Source organism: Nannobrachium achirus (genome assembly GCF_963921795.1).
Source record: "Nannobrachium achirus genome assembly, chromosome: 22".
In the NCBI taxonomy this organism is placed as follows: domain Eukaryota; kingdom Metazoa; phylum Chordata; class Actinopteri; order Myctophiformes; family Myctophidae; genus Nannobrachium; species Nannobrachium achirus.
This window is the reverse complement of record NC_137829.1, coordinates 43,110,577-43,132,368: the sequence shown is the minus strand read 5'-3', so window position 1 is coordinate 43,132,368 and position 21,792 is coordinate 43,110,577. Positions and strand designations below refer to the sequence as shown.

At 43.6% G+C, this 21,792-nt stretch overlaps 1 protein-coding gene across 1 annotated transcript in view; it reads right to left on the bottom strand.

Annotated features, from left to right (window-relative positions):
• Nucleotides 1–1,098: 1,098 nt before the first annotated feature.
• Nucleotides 1,099–21,792, bottom strand: part of LOC308307643 (kelch domain-containing protein 3-like) — a gene marked incomplete at both ends in the record, with an annotated part of 138,696 nt that continues 118,002 nt past the window's right edge. Inside the window, one exon of the mRNA XM_080752908.1 lies at nucleotides 1,099–1,108. Within this exon, the coding sequence (XP_080609034.1) occupies nucleotides 1,099–1,108 (10 nt within the window). The remainder of the gene's footprint in view (nucleotides 1,109–21,792) is intronic.

The following is a 21,792-nucleotide window of genomic DNA, read 5'->3' as shown; positions in this document are numbered from 1 at the left end:
ATTTTGGCCGATTTTGAGATCGCAAAGTACAATAAGTCTCCGAAATGTCCCCTTCCATGACTTTTCCTAAATACTCAAGACATTTGGAAGACAATAGAACCCCCGCTGGCAGCAGGGAGGAGGTGTTGCTCTCCTGGGCCAAAAGGGAGAGAATTTACCTGTCAATTTGACTGATAAATGCAGTCAGAGTGGAAGTGATTTTTTTTCAGTCACCCGGGTGTAAAGGGAACAGCACGATCCTTTTCAATTAGGAGACAGGCGCTTTTACTCAGTGTCCTGAGGAGCTGACTTAGGCAAAAATAAAAATTTCCTCCAAAATTACTTGTGTAATTTTGTTTATTAAGGTGACACAATGATATAGGCTATTTTGGCCGCGGACGCGCCCATCTGAAAATATAGTTTCTGTGTAAAAAAAAAAGAAAAAAAAACTATTTTTTAAAAAATATTTATTTGTTAGGACAAAATGTCCTTAGAATGATTGTGGGAAGGACAAGACAAAGACACGTGCACAGCATACGCACGCACTCTCTCTCTCACTCTCTCTCTCTCTAACACACACACACACACACACACACACACACACACACACACACACACACACACACACACACACACACACACACACACACACACACACACACAGTCAGCATTTCCAGGGTCTTCCTTGGGCACGTGGAATGTTATTAAGTCGCCAGATGACACAGTGCAATTAAATGCACACACATGCGCCCGCACCCACAGTGCACACACGGTGCGCACACACACACACACACACACACACACACACACACACACACACACACACACACACACACACACACACACACACACACACACACACACACACAGGTGATGAGATGAGTGCATGCAGAACAAGCACAGGGGAGAGATTTGCAGAGCTGCAGACTTAATTGGCTTATCATGGTCGCAGTAAGTAGATGACAAGCAGAGACGCAGCAGGTAAGCGTTCAGGATGCGATCGATAATGCTTGTTGTCACTGGCCATTATAGGGGGCTGAGGGGAGACCCCTGTGGCACCGTGCTGGAACAGTGATGTATAGGGTACTGTATCTGAGGCAATGCAGCTTTAGCACCGCATTACACCACACTACACCGCACCACACCACACCACACCACACCACACCGCACCACATAAAAATATCTACATTTTCCATTATCTAACACAAGTGTTGTTTCCCTATTTTTTTGGCAAAAAGAATGACGTGACTTTGTAAACACACACTGGCTTCCGTAAGTCCCATTCCTGGATGTGGCTGGTAAACGCAAGGAAATGTCTCTTCCTGGTGGCCGAGAAGTGTACTTTTTTCTTTAAATAATGCAATGCTATGATTTTCATGTTGCAATATTGTGACCGTTTTAGAAAAGCAATAAGCCACACGAGGCTTGTGGTTACCGGGGTAGTATACACCGGCTGAGAGGGTCGGAAACACTCGGCTGACGCCTCGTGTTTCCCTACGCCTTTCAGCCGGTGTATACTCCCCCGGTAACCACTCGCCTCTTGTGGCTTATTGCTTTAGTAACTGCTGTGCTGCCTCGGGTGGTTAGTTGTCTCCACAGGCCCAAAGAGTGGCAGAAACTACTTTCACATTGTCCTGTTAGAGCACCACCAGGAGGCAGATTTTTGCTAAACACATTTTTTGATATTTCTCCTACAGATTTTGCCCAAACGTCACACGAATCGGTACACAACATTATCTCTGTAGTCACGTTGTGATCAAAACAGATCTGCCCGATTTTTCATATTCCATCCTGATTGGCACATTTTGAACATCGCTGGCCCACAATAACCTGCCTGACCTGGCGGAGACCTGTGCTCTGAAGAGCTTTTTTTTCTCCTTGTTCCTCCCCCAGGATCATCTTCAAATGGCAGAGAAGCTGTCTCCCCACACAGTGTGGTGACAGCCACCATGCAGTCCGCTAACAATGCTTATTTTTTCACCGTGGCTGTTTGTGGCTGTTTGTGGGTGTTTGTGGGTGTTTGGCGGGTGCAGAGAGATGAATGCAGGAATGAAGCGAAGGTTGGCACACCATAACCTCACCACAAACACACCATAACCTCAGCACAAACACTGTGGCTGATCCTCGGCGACAGAAAGAGAGTGGGTGTAAAAGGCTTGACATTTAATGCCTCCACCTGACAGGATTTGTGACACCTCCGAAATGGTTTTGTCAAGCGCGAGGAAATGCACGCGCCGCTGCGTGTGAGCGTGCGCGCACGCTCACACGTTCTACTTTAGAACGAGAAAGAGAGAGAGAGGCATCACATTTGGAATTGGATTTGGAAAGGCAAAATGGTAGATGTAAATAATATCAATTAATTATAATTAGAATCATTCATTCATCTTGATTGACTTAATGTTTATTTTGTTTTTCTTTTTACTTATTCTGCAACTTATGTTACGTGGGATGACTGGCTGAAGAACAGCAACTCAAATACATTTAAATTAGATACTGTAAGTTAATTTACATGTACAGTACAGCAGCTGCTGAGTTGATCTGATCGAGATTTGACACTATAGGCTAACCCAAAAAATAAAAACGGAGCGAGGTATAGGCCTACAATAGATTTGTGTGTGTGTGTGTGTGTGTGTGTGTGTGTGTGTGTGTGTGTGTGTGTGTGTGCACTGTGCATTTGTTCGTCAGTCAGTGTGTCCAGGTTAAAGTCAACCTTTTCAGGACACCAAAATAATCATCCCCCTCAATTTGGCCAATGTTCAATTTGTCATTTTAGAGGCTTTAAAAAGTCCTTAAATTGTCACTTTAGAAATGTGCAGATACCCTCTATACACTTAAACTTTATGCTGGTTTGTTTTAATGTTGAGTGAGAAAACAATGTTGCACATTGAGTTAATCATCTGGGGACCCCCCAACAATAATTTGCAGCACCCACAGGTTGAGAACCAGTGGCGTAGACTAGCATAACAAACCCTGCCCTGCCTGACCATCTTAGCTTATCTGTGTGTGTGTGTGTGCGTGCGTGCGTGCGTGCGTGCGTGCGTGCGTACGTGCGTGAGCGAGGATGTCCAGCATGTGAGTTCAAGATAGACGGTGGCCTATTTGTCTTGTGATGCACGATCGTAATAGAATTTTAATGCCAATTTCAATTCTGAAATTGCTTCAGGTGCTACGGCATATCTACTAGCCTCTAATGATATTGGTCCATGCCCATTCCATAATCTATACAGTACGCCCATTCTCACACATAAAATGTGAATTCATGTACAGTCCAGTGCCTGACGCAGACCATTTGGGTGTTAATATCCCACTAATAAACTTCATTTGAGAGCCATGTGCAGATACTCTCTTTTTTCCAATTATGCCAGTTTATACCATCAGCCGATGGGGAATTTCAATGCTAATATGTATTACACCAGTAGTTCTTAAACCTTTTCATGCCAAGGAGCCCCACATTGATATATACTGTATATTTGGCTGCAGAACCCTGTCTGAAAAAAAAAAAGGGACCCATTGTTCAGAACCGCCGATCCGACTGATATGCCTAAATATGATATGGGCATGATGACATGGGCAATGATGGGCATAAAAGGGACACAGGCAGACAGAAGAGTATCCTAGGCATGTGTGCTCTTTGGAGTATTTTGACTAAAATGGGTTTCATTTATTGAGCTTTGTCTGTTTGTCCCGAGACTCAGAGCACCTGATTGGCTGACATCTGTCTGTTTGTACTCCCAGGGTAGCCAAGATTCACGGGACGCTTAATACATTTTCTTTTCTTTCCTGACCTCGCACGGCACCGGCACACTGCACACTGCACGTGTCAATAATGTTCCGCCGTCACGCATAACCATTCTCAGAGTTACAAATGGATAAATAAACAGTGACATTTACATTTTCATATTGTGCTGATAGATGGAACCCTTCAAATGTCTTCAAAAAGGTTTCATATCCGTATGATCGACATACTAATAATCATTTCTAACTTGTACATGTAATTGAATGTTGGGCATGTTGGCCGCTAAACAACACCTCAATAAAAAAAAGGCTTCGTTGAGAAAATAACCCTCTTTGTAGATGCATGGTTTTCATGTCACAGCAGCTATAAATGGATACTTCACCCCGGTTCCCTCAGTTTCCAAAACTCCTGCTACATAAGAGCTTCTGGTTTGACGGCAGCGAAAGCTTTGAGATAATAAGCCCAAACGCTTCAGAAGGCTATTCCACTCATCATGCAGCGAGCAGAGGAGCAGTGCCACATACTGGAGCTACTATTAAACCTGCTCTTAGAGGCACACTAGGAGGGAACAGGCTCACTAAGAGCAGCAAAAGACTATTTACATTTTAAGCATTTAGCTGACACTCTTTTCCAGAATATTTTACCAGAGCAAGAGGAGAATAAACTACAATTCCCAGAACTCCTGTAATCCCCCCCCCCCCCCTTTACAAAGATTATAGAAACTAGTACAGCGCCTACTTGGTGCCATGCAGGGAATGATGCAACGTTGCAAATAAGTTTAACTTTTGGTCTAAAATGTCAAAATGATAAACTATGAATATTTTTTTCAAATTTCCTTCTTCCCTAGAAGATACTGGTTTAAAATATTCATGGAGCGCAGGACCAGTGTTGGGGAAGTTGTATCTGAGTTACGTAACTAAGTTACATTTTACATTGAGTTTACACTGAGTTACATTCATATTTCTCTCGTCAAGTAACTGAGATACTTTTTGGTCATTTTTGGCTCAAGTTACCAGTTACAAGAAGTTACAAGCGAAGTTATAATTTTACATTTAAGTTTTTTTTAAGATTGACAATTAATGTCCTCAATAGATCATAATTTTCTTATTTTTTTAACTTTATATTAGGAACACAGATGTTTACTAAAGAAAATGTCAACCTTTTTGAAATAAAACATAAAACTCAGTTGAGAGGCATATTTCTGCTGGCATGTGACTTTTTTTGTAGGATATTATATTTTGTTTCATGTACACCAAATGTAGATTCTCAATTTAACGCTGGAAAAAAAGTAACTCAAGTTACTTTTTCTGTAACTTGAAACTTTTATATTTCTCCAGGGGTATAACTTTAACTTGATAAAGTTATTGCCATGGTGAGTTACTTGTAACTGTACTAGTTACGCTTTCAAAGTAACTTCCCGTAGCTACTGTAACCTTTTGGTGGTATCACCCATGGGCGTCATGCATGCAGTATCTCAGTTCCAGTGTTGATTTTGTCGACTAAAACTATGACAAAAAGTTTTCCTCGACTACCTTTTTTCACTAACGAAAACTAAATAGAAACTAAATAAAAGTAAAAACTAAAGCTATGATGACTAAAACTATGACTAAACGTATTGACAATTTTGTCAACAAATGAAAACTAGACGGTAAAATTTCACGGTAGGGACTAGTGGAGAAGAGTTCCTGTAGAACTAAAAGTAATTTTATGTTTGGTTGCACTCGGGTCTTGCACTCTGAAAATAGCAGATCTACAAGCTCACAACGCGTCGCATCGCGACACTTTGTTACACTAGTTACACTAGTTTTACTTGTAGGCTAGTGTAGGCTTAGAAGCCTACAGTTCCTTTATCCTCATCCATCTTGCGCTAATGCACGAAACAGTTTTCGCCAGGATTTAAAACCTAGTAGGCTTTTCAGAAGTTAATTTAATGTTTTCCATTTAATGATTTCCTTTATCGTCATCTTGCGCTAATGCACGCAACTGTTTTCGCCAGATTTGTATTTTAGTTGTTTCTCATAAGCTCGCGATCGACCCTCCTTGCCCATCGGCCCCCACCGTTGCGCTCAGGTTCACCGGGAAAACCGCGGTCGCTCCGCTTCCCTGCGGGTCACGTTTCTCCACATCGCTTTCAGCCTCCTTTCATGCGTGACCCCGACCTCGTTCTTCCCACATTCGCTATAGCTCTCTCGCTCCTCTTTCTCTCTCTTTGCCCGTCTTCCTTGACCCTCTGTCCTTCACCCCACCCCACACTTCCACCCTCTCCTCTCCTCCAGGGGCGTGCAGAGAATGTTAGAGAGGCAGGGGCTGACATTTCTAAAAGGGCCTTTTGGTGAAAATATCGAAAATAGCAGACCTCCAAGCTCACAGCGCGTCGCGGATTTTCAGCACTTGATACCACACTAAACTAAGCATAAAAAAGGTAATGTGGCTTATGGCATGGATTTCTACACAGAGAGGACAATTCTTTCAACATATTGTAAGATGCTGCATTCAAGTCCAAGGCAATTCTCTTGAATGCTGCCTTCAGGTATGGCATGGAAAGAGGGGGCATTTGCATGTCTTTCAGCAGAGTAAAAACTGCATTCATGGTCTGGAGAGGGCACTTTTTACAGACGGTTAAAAGGGCAGGGGCTCAAGCCCCCTTTCATGTCTATGTGTGCACGTGCCTCCTCTCCTCTCCTCTCCCGGTCTGTTTTTAGAGAAGGTTAGAAGTGATGTCCCACCTCCTGTCAGTGTGTTGTTGCTCCTCAGGGTCACGCGATGAAAGCCGACATCAACACACTTACACAACACCAACAACACAACCACACTGTGGGCACACATGTGCACGTATGGGCACAAACATTCGGCCACACACACACACACACACACTAGGGATGGGACGATAAGCAATATTATCGTTTATCGTGATAAAAAAACACGATAATCTTGTAGTGGAGATTTAATTTATCGTGAAACTATCATGCACTGGGATCAATTAACCTTTTATTTGTGGAGCTGCATATAGGCTACCATTTAAACCCTCTATATTGGTAAAACGTACTTATAATATACGTACTTGATAGTACAGTCTTTTTTACATTCTCTACCAAATCTCTTGCCAAAAAATAGCCGATCTACAAGCTCTACAAGCTCATAACGCGTCGCCTTGTGAGCTTGTAGATCTGCTTTTTTGGGGGGGCAAATGTTCCACCCCGGCCAGGATATGGATATGGGGATATTTGTATTACCGCGATAATATCGTAAATCACGATTTCTTTGGTCACAATAATCGTGATATGACATTTTCATATCGTCCCATCCCTCACACACGCACGCACGCACGCACGCACACACGCACACACACACACACACACACACACACACACACACACACACACACACACACACACACACACGTGGACGACAACAGTCTGGGCGCTGCTTCCATGGACTCAGACAGCAGACAGACGCGACAGCATTACCCCTGACCCAGCCGTTTGCAAGTGCCTGTGTGCGCCTGCCAGGAATGATCAATGACAGTGAACGTGATTGTGTGTGCGTGCGTGTGCGCGCGTGCGTGGAAAGGAGAGTGTGGGGGTGTGGTGGGGGGCGGAGGGGGCTTCGGTACTGTTGCCATGGCGATGGAATGGCCTGATTACATAACCGATGACACAGACAACGTATGGGGGGAGAGCAGAGGGAATGGAGGTAGCACTTCATGGTTCACGGAGGCTGCAACGCCAGTAGCTCACTGGCTTTTAACGCCGGGTTGGATGGACCCTCTCGGGTCCCTAACTCATAGAGTGTAACAATAGAACCAAATGGACCCGTCTGGTCTAGTTAGTGTTGGGGCAACCAGACTAGTACTATAATATCGTATACCTTGTATCTCCAAGTTTCAAATTTGTTAATTCTTTCGCAAAGTAAAGTACTGCTTCATCATATGGCCATCGCACAAAAGTAGTGAAAACAGCAGATCTACAAGCACACCACGCCTCGCGGTGCGAGGCGTTGTGTGCTTGTAGATCTGTTGTTTTCACTAGTTTAGTTGATTTTTAAAATGATAAAATGCAAAACGAACTGTCTTGGACATACAAGGTTTCCACCGGACAACGACGATTTATTATGTTCTGCTTGACCCTTTCTTCTAAATAATGCCAGTATACCCATCTCACAAACACAGAGCCTGGCTCAGCAGCCACCTCATCAGATTCAGCCAAGAGTAAACTAGTAAGACTCCTCAGGGCGACATGCGACCTCGCCCTTTGGCCATCTGGCCAGTGATGTATATCGGACCAGTTACCAACATATGGAGATCTATATACTGTAGCCTATATAGCACATCCCTTTTATGCCCATACATGGAGATCCCTGTCTGAATCAGCCACACAGATATGGGCTGTCTTCCTCCATATATGGGCATTCCCATATGAAGTCCTGTTAGATATGGGCTTAATATTGATGACATCAGGGATCTCCTTATATGGGCATAAAAGGGATTCTGTTAGAGTGGTTCCCATGACATCACAACATACAATATCTTTTATGCCCATACACAGAGATCCCTATCACACAGATATGGGCCATGTCTTTTTACTGTTACTGAATAGAAAACAGGCTACTTACTTTTATTTTCAACATATTGACGTAAAAACGGAACTTTTGATATCAGTATTTTCTAGTCAAAATGTTGTTGTCGATTAAAGGGGGTACTTGGATTCATATAATCATCAAAATTGGGTACTGAAGCCCAAAAAGTTTGAGAACCACCGCTATAGGGTGACCTATAGTGTGTAAATGATAAGACATATTATGCTTTTTATTACTTGCGCCAGCAGAACGCACAAGTACTGCAATCGGCTGGGTATGTACTGTATGTCGGTGTCCTTCTTTGTTCAAGCCCGTAGCCCAATCAGGGACCAGCATTTCTGGCAACGTCATCATTAACAGCCAATGAGGGACCAGTATTCCTGGTGATGCCAGCGGTGATGTCACTGGCATCGCCAGTGCTGAAGCCAGTGGTAAGGAACCTCATGGCGCGCTCTGCTGGCGCACGAGTAGGCCATACATGGCCTACTTGTGCACGAGGCGCAAGTTGGCACCTCGTCAGAGTGCAGTTCTGGTTAAATATTGCGGTCACAAACACATTAATTTTGTCGCGAGACAATGAGCCCTTTGCTCATTGTCTCGCGACAAAATTAATGTGCCGCAGAGCCTGTTAACTGAGCAAACACTCTACAGCAATAATTGCTATCAATTGCTATCAGCTATTAAACGCTTATTTTAACACACACAAAATACTTCATTCAGGTATTTTTCATCCAGCTGTTTTCAGACAGAAGCAGAAGAATGGAAACAATTCTAATGAATATGCAAAGAAATTGATATTAGCTCATAATAGCTGTGATCGGGCGCTTATGCCATAACTTTGACAGGCCTATTCACGCCATGGGCACCATGCAGGTCCAGTGCACCGGTAAGCATGTTCCACGCTGCTTTGTGCCGCATCAATGGAGGACACACTGTAAGTATTATTACCATATTTATCATTTTCCCCACACTGGAGCATGAGACAGCTACAACCCAGACGTACAGGCGCTCTGCTGCTTCAGCCTTTGGAATTCTCTCTGTCTGTCTTGACCTTTTACATGATTACTTTGAAGTCATTCTCCCTCTGCCCAGACTCCCCCTCATCTTTTCTAGGGTCTGTCAGGGGCGTCAATTGGGTATGGCAGGGGTATGCAGCTGCCATACCCTGGGTCCAGGGGGGAAAATAAAAGTTACTTTTAAATATGAATCCATGAATGTCTCTTTGTCTATCTGTGCTGGTTATGTTGTTAAATTACAGTAAAATAACTACAAATGCAAAATGTAACAAAATGGTCACTTTAACAAGGTATTATAATTCTCCCCATCTTGACAGAATGGTATATTCCCAGGTTCCGCAGGTCAGCTGCACAGGTGCAATGCATTATTGTTAATTGTGGCACGTTTACGAACATTCCAAGTTTAGCTGCACTCCAGCCCAAGAAACCGTAGAAACCTGTGTAAAAAAACCTGACAAACTTGTTTTTTTCAGACATTGTGAAAATAGCCGATCTACATGCTCACAACGACTCGCAACGCGAGGCGTTGTGAGCATGTAGATCTGCTATTTTCACAATAGAACATTGTTATACAAAATGTAATGAGGACTCCTATCTTTGCCATACCCTAGCTTTTGCTTAACTGACGCCACTGGGGTCTGTACAAAACACACACGCACACACACACACGCACACCTCTCTCTTTCTCTCTCGTCCTTCGGTATAGTCCATCTCATTGGGAGTGCTGCTCCATTAGAGTTGGTGATTTAGCAGCGGCTTCACAGCACAAGACAAGCCTGGCCTCATTAATTAGAAACCCCCTTTCACCAAGTACTGCGCATGTACACGCACACCAACACGCACGGTCGCACGCAAGCACACACACACAAACACCTAAGAATGCTCTGGGTATTGCAGACTAAACAGCAGTGGTGTGAGTACATTTACTCAAGTGCTGTACTTAAGTACACTTTTGAGTTATTTGTACTTTACTTGATTATATCCAGTTTACAATACTTTTACTTCTACTCCACTACATCTCGGATTCAAATATTGTACTATTACTCCGCTACTTATATTTGAAAACTTTAGTTACAGTCACTTTGTGGAATATAAATGATATTATTATAAAACATACATAGGGGGAGAACGGGGTAAGATGAACCGCTGGGTAAGATGAACCACCCCCTTTATCTTTAAAAGTATACACATGAATTGTCATTTGACCCCACAATAAGAACGCAAACATCATTTCCACCTGGCTGTGGAGTTGATAGACACATTACATGGGCAAAGTGGAAAGGATATTTCTACCCCAAAAAAGTGTTTTTTGCTGGTCGAAGTACATTTTTTACTTTTATGGTATAATGATTTTTATGTTAAAGCAAATGTACCCAGGTCTAAAATTATATATCATGCATGTTGGTGATATCCCAATGTACAAAACTATGTGAATCATTTAGCTAAAGATGATCCTTAAGCATTAATTTAGCCTGGTTTTGTCAAAATGGTGGCCGTGGGGCAAGATGAACCAAATGCCTTGTGGTAAGTTGAACTATGTGAATCACCATTCATATTTTTTATTAGGTCTTTGCTACTCAATTTATGCTGAATGATCTTTCATTTTGATGAATACACTAATTTAAGAAAAGTTTGTAATATTATATTAATTGCAAATATTAAAAGGTTCTGAATAACAAACTTCATTTCATTGGTTTAAATAGTTTTTCTTGCGGTTTAAATAACCGTAAGAAAGGAAATAAGACTATTTGCAAAAGGGAAATGTGTTATTAAAATATTTCTGATAAGTACATACATTCTTTGTTCAAGTTTAAACTCTTAAAAGTTTAGAATATCACGTGGGTCAACTTACCCCTTTACCTGGATCAACTTACCCCTCACCTGGGGCAAGTTGAACCAGATGACCACTTTTTTTTTTTATAAAGTCATATTTTTATGGTCCTTTGTCGTAGACACTTACTTATAATTTCAAATGATAGCAGACATCCTGAAATATGTCTAGATGTTTTGAATTTACTGCCATCTCACTTCTTCTTGCTTCCAGGGCAACATAAGCACTTAGTGGTTTATCTTACCCCGTTCTCCCCCTACACCACTTTAGCCCTATGCTATTTTATACCTAGGCTGTTTGAAAATAGCCGATCTACAAGCTCACAACGCATCGCAGCACGATGCGTTGTGAGCTTGTAGATCGGCTATTTTCAAACATTTTGCACTTTAAGTACATTTTGATGACAAATACTTCCATACTTTTATTCAACTACATTTTGAATTCCGGACTTTTACTTGTAACATCTACTTTGCAGTATCGATACTTGTACTTAAGTAAAGAATTTGAGTACTTTTTCCACCACTGCTAAACACCCATTAAAAGAAGCTAACTGCTTTCTCTCTTTCCTTCCCATGACCTCTGGCTGGGAGCAGGTGTGGTCACTCTTTTACTGTGTGTGTGTGTGTGTGTGTGTGTGTGTGTGTGTGTGTGTGTGTGTGTGTGTGTGTGTGTGTGTGTGTGTGTGTGTGCGTGCGTGCGTGCGTGCGTGTGTGCATGCGTGCGTGCGTGCGTGCGTGTGTTGTGTGTGTGTGTGTGTGTGTGTGTGTGTGTGTGCGTGCATGCTAGATTGACGGGACAGACGTTGATGTCTTCAGACAGCCTGGGTCAAGGAGACAGGGTTGAGTGTTCTGCGTCTCAAGACACTTTAGGACACCTCTCTCTCTCTCTCTCTCTCTCTCTCGCTCTCTCTCTCTCTCTCTCTCACACGCGCTCACACACGCACACAAAGATACAACATAATGGGTGATTTACTGTGCGTGCATGCATGTGTGTGTGTGTGTGTGTGTGTGTGTGTGTGTGTGTGTGTGTGTGTGTGTGTGTGTGTGTGTGTGTGTGTTTGTAATGTGTGTGCGTGCATGTTTGGCACGAAAGAGCCCAGGGGAACAACGTGCAATGATATGGCTTTGAGTGTGTGTGTGTGTGTGTGCCTGCGTGCCTGCGTGCCTGCCTGCGTGCGTGCGTGCGTGCGTGCGTGTGTGTCACCCCAGGGTCTGCAGGCTATAGTATGAGTCAGCAGCAAGTCAGATTTACAGCACATTGATTAAATTAGCATTCGGTCCAGGGGCGGAATATCAACTCACCATCACACACACACGCGCGTGCACGCACAGATCTGCACAAAGGCTTTACATGAAGACAAACAAGAAACAGTGACCAAGAAATTATTTATTTCTCTGTCAGGAGAGAATGAACTGTGGAGGGGAAAAGCCTGGTTGTTCGCTCGCTCGCTCGCACGCTCGCACGCACGCACGCACGCACGCACGCACGCACGCACGCACGCACGCACGCACGCACGCACGCACGCACGCACGCACGCACGTACTATCGAGCGCAAATCGTGCCACATGGACGTTGCTACACTCGCGCGCACGCATTCGATTTTATCTGTGTTGTACTGAACGCATGAACGTCTCCTGTCATTTTCAAATGGCTTTTGAATCAGAACGCGCAAACGTCGCCGGCACGCGTCCCTGTGTGCCTTCTCTTTTGTGCCTCACAGGGCGAGGTCGCGTAGTGTTAGGCGTTTGTGGCGAACGCATGTGTTAACGCACGCATACATCTAATGGCCATGTGGCCATCATGCGTGAGACGACACGGTCAAATGCAGCGCCGCCATGAACTGTACGCGTGATTGACTTGTTGCTCTGCTCTGGAACGCACGTGTGAGATGTGTGCCACCCATTTGATTCTCAGCGCTAAACCTGCGTGTGTGTGTGTAGACGTGTTGTGTATATCAAATAAAACATCCAGACGTTCATGCGAGCATGCGTTGGTCTGTCTCCACTGTGGGCTGCATGCTTTCTGTGCTCCTTGGCTGACGTAGCAAATTTGCTTTATATAGGCCTATTTGAATTGGGATAAAATACAGACCCTCAAGGACCACCGGTGGTCCTTTGGTGAGTTGGTGGTCCTGGTGGTCCCCCCCCCCCAAGGACCACCGTTGGCCAAGGACCACCGTTGGTCCTTGGGGGAAGTTCCAAGTGGTCCACAGCTAAATTATGGAGAGTTGTTAACCAAATGGATCTTTTAAATCTTTAGAGTATAAAGTGAAACCAAATAGATTTCGTTTCATTTTCTGGAAACACCCCGCCATTCCGAATATATTATTTATTATTATTTGGGCGATGATGTGATGTTGAAATGTAACTTTCAGATCAGCGCATGCATGAGTCACGGCCTTGCGCCCTGCTGGTTGGGACTAATATATTAAGTAGAAGTGTGTTGTGTTTATGGACTAAAATAACAGATGCTGGTTATTTTATTTGTTTTGCCCATTTTTATATTTGCATTTTAACCAAATGTTTTAATCCTTGACTGATTGAGACTATACATATTTCGTTAATTTATTTATATTTATTTATTTATTTATTTAACTGTTTTTGTTTTGTTTGGTGTTCCTAAGTTGAGCCCTTCGGAATGGCTGCCTTCTGGTTAAGTTGTCAGTTAAATTGCTTTATTTATTATTTGTTTAGTTCTGTTCAGTTATGTTGTGTTTAGACCTTTATTTCGTTATTTGTTTGTTTTGTTTATTTAACTTCAGCTCTGAGCAGCGGCCTGGCCTGCCGGGCTCAATTTGTCACGCACATGTCGGGCTTTGGGCTGGGTCGGGCTTGAGAAAAATAAATAAAGAAAAAAATTGGCAAGATCTGTGCTTTGCATCCCGGCCAGCAGCAGTTCCAGTGAACGGGTTTTCAGCGCTGCGGGCAGAACCATCTCCGAGCGAAGGACATCGTTGAACGATTTTCTTCATCACAATTTATAAGATCGGTGAGTACAGCCTAGCCTTTAACTGTTGGCAATATATACCCAATGGCCAACGTAGAATGTAGTCATCTTGGTCTCTTGTGATCTTATCATTTATTTATAAATGTATTTTATTTAATTTCAGCTGCTTGCTGTCTGATTGGATTATTCGCCGGTGCGGCCTCCCGGCGCGGCCTTGCGCCCAGCGCTGGATTTTTGGGACTATTAAACTGAACGAATAAGTGTTGATTCATACAAAGAAAGTGCTGTGTTACGGACTAAAATAACAAATGCTGTTTATTTTATTTGTTTAGCCTATTTATATACTTTAATTTAACCAGGGAATGGGAATGTTTCGTTGCTTGACTGATTAAGGCTATTCATTCTAATATTTTATACACATACTTAACTTGAGATTGTTTATTTTAATTGCACAAATGTCGCACAACGCAAACTCAAAGGATTGTTCATTGTTAAATTGTCCTCGGGAGTCGGGACCTGTTTCACAATTGAATAAAGACAGTTGGAAAGGGGTATCATGTCTCTGTTCTTCACCAATATTTAAAATGTAATGAAAACAAAAGGCCGCCGCTACACGCACTCTGCAATTAAGCTTGTTTAGAAAAATGTCGGTCTTCGGGCCGGGCCGGTCTCCAATTGTCAATTATGTATCGGGCTTTGGGTTAGGGTTAGGTTACATTAGATTTCTGACCATTCTGGCCGCCTCCTCCCCTCATTGATTTAATTTCTGATCACCCCTCCCTCCATCGCACATAGTGTATTATTTGTGAGGAGTTGCTCACATTTAGATGAAAGGAAAGTGCTTCTGGAGTCACTTGTATATCATATATAGGCTATAGGCTAATATAATATAGGCCGATGTGTGGGTCTCTCGCCCTAGCTCGCGCGCGCTGCTCTCTGTGCCAAATCATGTCCAAATGGAGACGCTTTTGCGCAGCGAGTGAGCCAGCGGAGGGCAAGACGAGGGGCAGAGAGAGAGAGAGAGAGAGAGAGAGACGTTGTCCTCTTCGTAGATATTCATATCTTGCTAAAGTATTTTCTGTCTGGTTTATTGCTGGTAGATTTTGCGAGACTCTCCCGCCGCCGCTGGTTTTATTTTTTGATTGCCCGTTTACGAACGTTGACCGCTGATAAATAGGCTAATGCGGCGCTTGCGGGGGTCCTGCGGTTACACACAGGGAGATGGAGGAGGCATTATTATGCAGCTTGGATACATTCATGTCCCTGGACAGACGTGCACGGACGATTCCTTGTTTCGGATGACAAAGTGCAGTGCGAGCGCAAACGTATCAATTAAATATGCAAGAATGTGGCAACTTCACCCCTCCCATTCGCACGACTAAACCGAATTATATTATGAGAATGTGGCCTCACCATTTAGGCCTACTGCTAATCTGCATAGATTCTCTGCCATTCCGCCATTTTTTTTGTACCATGCATGTTCCAAGCTCCTCCATGCTCCGGTTTAGATAACTACTGTACAACGCATTTGCCCTTCGCAATAGGGCCAGGTCTGTCTGTCTGTCTGTCTGTCTGTCTGTCTGTCTGTCTGTCTGTCTGTCTGTCTGTCTGTCTGTCACGCAGCAATGCATGCATGCGCTCAGCGGAGAGGCAGCCCCTTGCCTAGTTAGTAAAGCCTGGTGTGCGAGGTTACCTAGTTAGTAGTATAGTAATAAGGGTAATAATAACCCCTCCCCCTCTCTCTCTTTCCTTTAGTTGTCTTGTTATAGGCATATAGGCATAAAACGTACGGCTAAAGTGGATCAATGGATGTTTTATAATATAATAGGCCTAATCATATCTTTTAATTACCTCAACATTTTACTTGAGTATACAGTATAAGTAAATCTACTTAGTTACTTTGCCCCACTGCGCCCAGTGAGAGCAGAGAGAGAGAGAGAGAGAGAGAGAGAGAGAGAGAGAGAGAGAGAGAGAGAGAGAGAGAGAGAGAGATCTCGGCAAGCGCCGAGGTCCATTTGGTTACCAACTGTCCAACTCCATCATTAATAAGCTGGGGATTGTGGACCACCTCAAGCCTCAAGGACCACTGGTGGTATTTGAAGCAGATGATCAGATCGTGCAAAACTCGGAATACCCCGAAACGCTTTGCGGGGTGTCACAGGCGAGAGAGATGAAGCAGGGATCCCCACAACCTTCATAGATTCCATATAGTTTCATTGTTTGACAGCACAATCATTTTTTTTGCGCAGCCTCCTCGCCAGCATGGTGCTTTAAAACGGCGAAATTAAACAAATATAGGCCTATTCGCTATATAAATATTTTGTTCGTGGGCCTGTGTTTCGCCGTTAATAGTTCTCCTTGGCTTTATTTATTTTTTCCTATAGGCCTACGCCAATGTAATGTGCACAGGAGTATTTTAGTTGCACAAAAAACAACCGCTCGCCCAGAACGAACCAACGGCGCAGTACAAAACCAAGGCAGGCAGGGTCCATTTGGTTTCATTTTACGCTCTCAAGAATTAAGGGTCTATATAGTTCCGTTTGGTTACTCTCCATATTTTAACTGGAGATCACCTGCATGGAAACCCTAACCCCTCAAGGACCAACACAGCACTGGTGGTCCCCGGACCACTGGTTGAGACCCACTGCTGTAGACTCAATATACTGTAATCATATCGAACAAAAATAAATACCCTATGAATTCAATGAAATGTCGGCTTGACAAGTGTAACGCTGACACTGCATGTGTAATGGATGTGTAATGAATGGATGGATGAAATAATAAAATGTACTTTTCATCATGTCTGTTGCTAAGGTATGGCAACATGACTGGTGTCTTGCACGCACGCGAGGGCGCGCGTGCAAGACACCAGTCATGTTGCCATACCTTAGCTTTTGCTGAACTGACGCCACTGGTAAACCCCGACTCTGCAGGGTCTCCAGCGAACAAGACAGCGCTGATTTGGGACAAGCGCTAGAGCTGCAGGCAGCTCGCCCCGTGTTGCGTATCTATAGCAGATATACAAGCTCATAGCGTGGTGAATTGCGTGAGCTTGTAGCTCTGATATTTTCAACGCGCGTCACCATCGTACGACGAATAGGGCCTAGGCTGATTTTTAACAGCACACAGCACACAGCACAGAAGAAGCAGCACGCTCACCCTTCGGGATTTAAACCACGCTGACAGATCATGATACAAAAATTATGATTTGTTTTAATGGTTGTAGCCTACTACTTTAACCAAATAATAATAAGAATAATAGGCTTAAATCTGATAAAATAGCCCAAAGGGAGCCACATGATAAAATAGCCTATATAAGGGAGACATTTTCCCAGCCGGTCACAGTGTCCGGTGCCGGTGGACTTTATAATTACCGGCCAATTAAACATTTTAACGGTCAATGGCACAACGTATGCTTCGCCAATATCTTTATATATACAGACAGACAGACAGACATAGAGAGAGGGGGGGGGAGAGAGAGATAGAGAGAGAGAGAGAGAGAGAGAGAGAGAGAGAGAGAGAGAGAGAGAGAGAGAGAGAGAGGTAATGTTCATGAATCATGGAGACTTGTAGAGGATTGATTGAATAGCCATTAGACACCTGGCACCCCCTCAAGAACCACTGGGGGGCCCCGGACCACTGGTTGAAATCCACTGTCAGTAAGAAAGTAATGACGTGCTGCCGTGCATATCACCGAAAAAAAAAGAAAAAAAAGAAAAAGTAGGCCTATACCTCTGCCCTCATGAAAGTCAGGCAAGACTGACGTTAACCTTTATTTTATTTAGAACATAAGATGAAACCAAATGGACCCTGTGTTCATGAATGAGTTAGAGCTTAAAATAGTGAAAGTCGGAAAAAATGCATAACGCACCAATGGATGCGAGCGAGGCAGCAAGTGGAGTAGACTACAGAGGCGCACATGGGTATGGTAGCTACCGTACCTTGATTACAGGAGAAAATAATAAAATGTACTTCTTAAAATGAATTCATCATGCTTGTTGCTAAGTATTGGCAACATGACTGGTGTATTGCATGAGTGCCTTCCTTCACACGTGCAAAACAACAGCCATGTTACCATACCTTAGCATTTGCAGAACTGACGCTGCTGGCGGGATCGCGCAGCCGAGGAGGAGGAGGAGGAGGGCCTATTCGTGGACTCTTTTCATTCTGTCTGTCTGTCAGCATATTCATTACATTACTCCGTGTGAGTAGCCTAATGGCAAAGCATCTGGATAAATCACTGTCTGTCTGTCTGTCTGTCTGTCTGTCTGTCTGTCTGTCTGTCTGTCTGTCTGTCTGTCTGTCTGTCTGTCTGTCTTCCTTCCACACTGTGTGGACAAATTGAATGAATTTTGATATTTTTATAAATGAATTAATAGGCCTACTGTCATTGCATTTCCATTTTTCAATTATACACCGAATAGCGCAATTAAGTAGGCCTAGGTCAACGAGTCAACCCAATTAGCACTCCCGCAGCTGGTCTGATTGGACTCTGACCAGCTCTGCGCTTCTCAAAGTTACATTAGATCATTTAAACCATTGTGGCATTATTCTCAGCCAACTAATGATAGTCTATTCTGCATTCTGGTTGTCGTCACCCCAAATAATGGATTACTTCTTCATATAATTAATATAGGATATAATGCAGCAGCACTCTTTATGTGCAAAGCCCTCTTCTATAATGATCAGATTCATTTTTACTCACAACAGAGTAAAACATATTTAAACTCTTAGGTCTGCATTGTTAAATGCAACGGAACAGGCAACAATAGTGGATGGCAATGGCATAGAATTGAATGGTTTGGTCTGTATTTGAACTGGAATGAGTTACTGCTTAAAACGAATACAATTAAACCATTGATATAAGAATCACTGTACATTTACAGAATTAAATTCTGTAAAAAATAAAAAAAATAAAAATCTGAGATTTTTTTTTTTTTTTTTTTTTTACATGACATGTCACGCGTACCTTCGCGGAACCATCGTGTAAAGACGCGATGCGTCCAGACGCTTTGATGCAGCGCAACGTGTGCCCCGGAGTGCCACTGGAGCAGAACTAACGCATGCATGCACGCACGCATATGTAAACAAAAAGCCATTTGGCACACATGCGTCGCTTCGCTTAGCTGGCACGGAAAAGCCGCCATACACGCACACACACACACACACACACACACACACACACACACACACACACACACACACACACACACACACACACACACACACACACACACACACACACACACACACACACACACACACGCGAAGGCCAATGCCTCTTGCCAAGCCGGCACAGTAAAATGTGCTTATAATAATCGGTCTGTTTAAGTAAAGGTTAAATAAAAATAGGGAAAAAAAAAAAGTGTGAGCGCGCTCATATATCCCATAAAATAACCCTTTCTCTTTGGAGGAACAGCAAAATTGTCCTCACAATGTCAAGCAAGTATATTAATACAACTATCACACACACACACACACACACACACACACACACACACACACACGCACACACGCACACACGCACACACACACACAGGTAAGGGCCTGGGGGTGACACGGTGGCCCAGTGACCTAGCTTCTCTTCGATAACGCACAACAGCAATTACAACACGTTCCGCCCAATTAATTTGTTGGAGGAAACAAGATCAATTAGGCAGGAAAATAACAGGCACTTTGCCTGTTTTTCCCCCCACCTTTTCCTTTTGTTGTGGTGTATTTCCTGTGTATCAGAGCAGCTTGCTTTAATTCATTAAGCTCTCCTGTGGGAGAAGTGTTAACATCAACACGAATGGCCGCTCCCCCCCCCCCGCCCTCACTAGAATCTAACATAGCGTTGTTGCCGGCCAGCGTATCTCCGTTATTTCAAATGTTTACGGGATTAATTTTTTCGGGATCGGCAACCCAAAATGTTGAAAGAGCAATATTGGACCAAAAAAACAAATCTGTCTGGAGCCGCAAAAAATGTAAAGCCTAATATAAGCCTTATTATGAAGGCAACACATGCTGTAAGTGTCTATAATAGCTATGTTAGCCAACTATCAAAATGACTAAGTAGGCTAGAAACATCTGTGAACGGTTTTCCACACATTATTATCGCCCAGCTAATTGGAACAAAACTAGCAGCAGTAGTGGAGTTTGGAGATGCAATCCACTTCTTAACTCATTTAGTGCCCCTGAAATTAACGGATTATAAAGTCCACGATGCCACCTTCAGGCTGGCATCACTACCGTTATCTTATTTTGAAGGCCAGAAGTCCACAGCGCAATCACTTCCGGTCTGACGTCATCGGGTCCTGCGCCGGAACCGATCCTTGTCCACGTGGAGTTGTGTAATGGCGGACCGGGAGCTTTTATACATGTGTAACATAAGCGAGCATCTGCCTCCATCCTAGCTTCTAAAGTGTAGTTTTGAGATAATGGACATTAAAGATGAGATCCCCCGTCCACCTCAATGTTATGGATGGGACTATTTTGTGCTCGTGGAGCCGTGATGATGCGAAATCAGCAACGGATTTCGTCTCCGGACCTCCGGCCATTCTTCTCGGTAATGTACCCGCCGTTACAGTAATATATTACTTTTCGCGAGATATCTCGGGAATGGCACTACAGATACTCGAGTACATTTCGCGAGATATCTCGGGAATGGCACTAAATCGGTTAAATCTATCTTTGCGCTCCTCTAATTTCTCCAGAAGTAATGCAATCACACTTTTTCTCTCACTCCCAACTGGGTACTCGGCTGCAAATGTAGCATGGCTTCCCTGGAAATGTCTTTCCACGTTACTCTTTTTGTAGTCTCGCGTAGCCAGACAACTATTCCACAATCTCTGAATGCTATATAGAGTCTGGAAGAGCAGCTCCCGAACGGCGAGTATCGGAAGTAGCCACTGCTGCACTGAACTGTAGTCCCATTGGAAACATAACAGAAACACAATAGCTCAGACAAAGTCATTCGAGCTGCCTATTATTGTTATGAGTGTATAGTTTATGAAACGTTTGAAAACATCATGAAGGTGACACCAATAACACCAGAGAAAGACAAAATAAAGCCCCCAGAAATGTTGAAAGGAGACATAACGCTTCCAGTAGGACATGTTATTGCTACTGCACTAAGGGAGCGGTTGCGTCACATCCGCTTTATCTCGCACTCACCGTTTCTATTTCCGTCTGCCAGACTGTATGCCGGGAGCATTTGACCAAATCGCGGAGGCAACAGTCTGGCCACGCGAGACTACTCTTTTTGTTATTTATTTCTCATTACAAAGCAAACATGCAGGCAATCCTTCCGCATTGGCAAATGATTCTGTCCAAGAACTGTTGAATGCTCTGTTCTCCTCAGCTATCTTTCTCGTTTTCCCTTTGGGATCCATGGCCCATCACACAACCGCCGGTTTGCAACAGCCACCTGGCTGGCACCACACCGAGCTGAAAGAAACGTGTGTCGCAGGCTATGACGCAAATCTTCGCCAACAGAAATGTTGACATTTAATATTTATTATACCAGTAAGACTCCCTAATCGGGAGATAAGCGACCGTCAGGTCGCAGCGTGATTTTAGGGCAAAATGTGTAGGAGCAGTGTCCAAAAATCTGTTTGAAAAAATTGGCCAGATGGTGGCGCTATATGGGACAGATCCATGTTGATGACATGAGTGTAGACATACTGTGTACCGATTTGCATGATTTTAGGGCAAAATCTGTAGGAGCA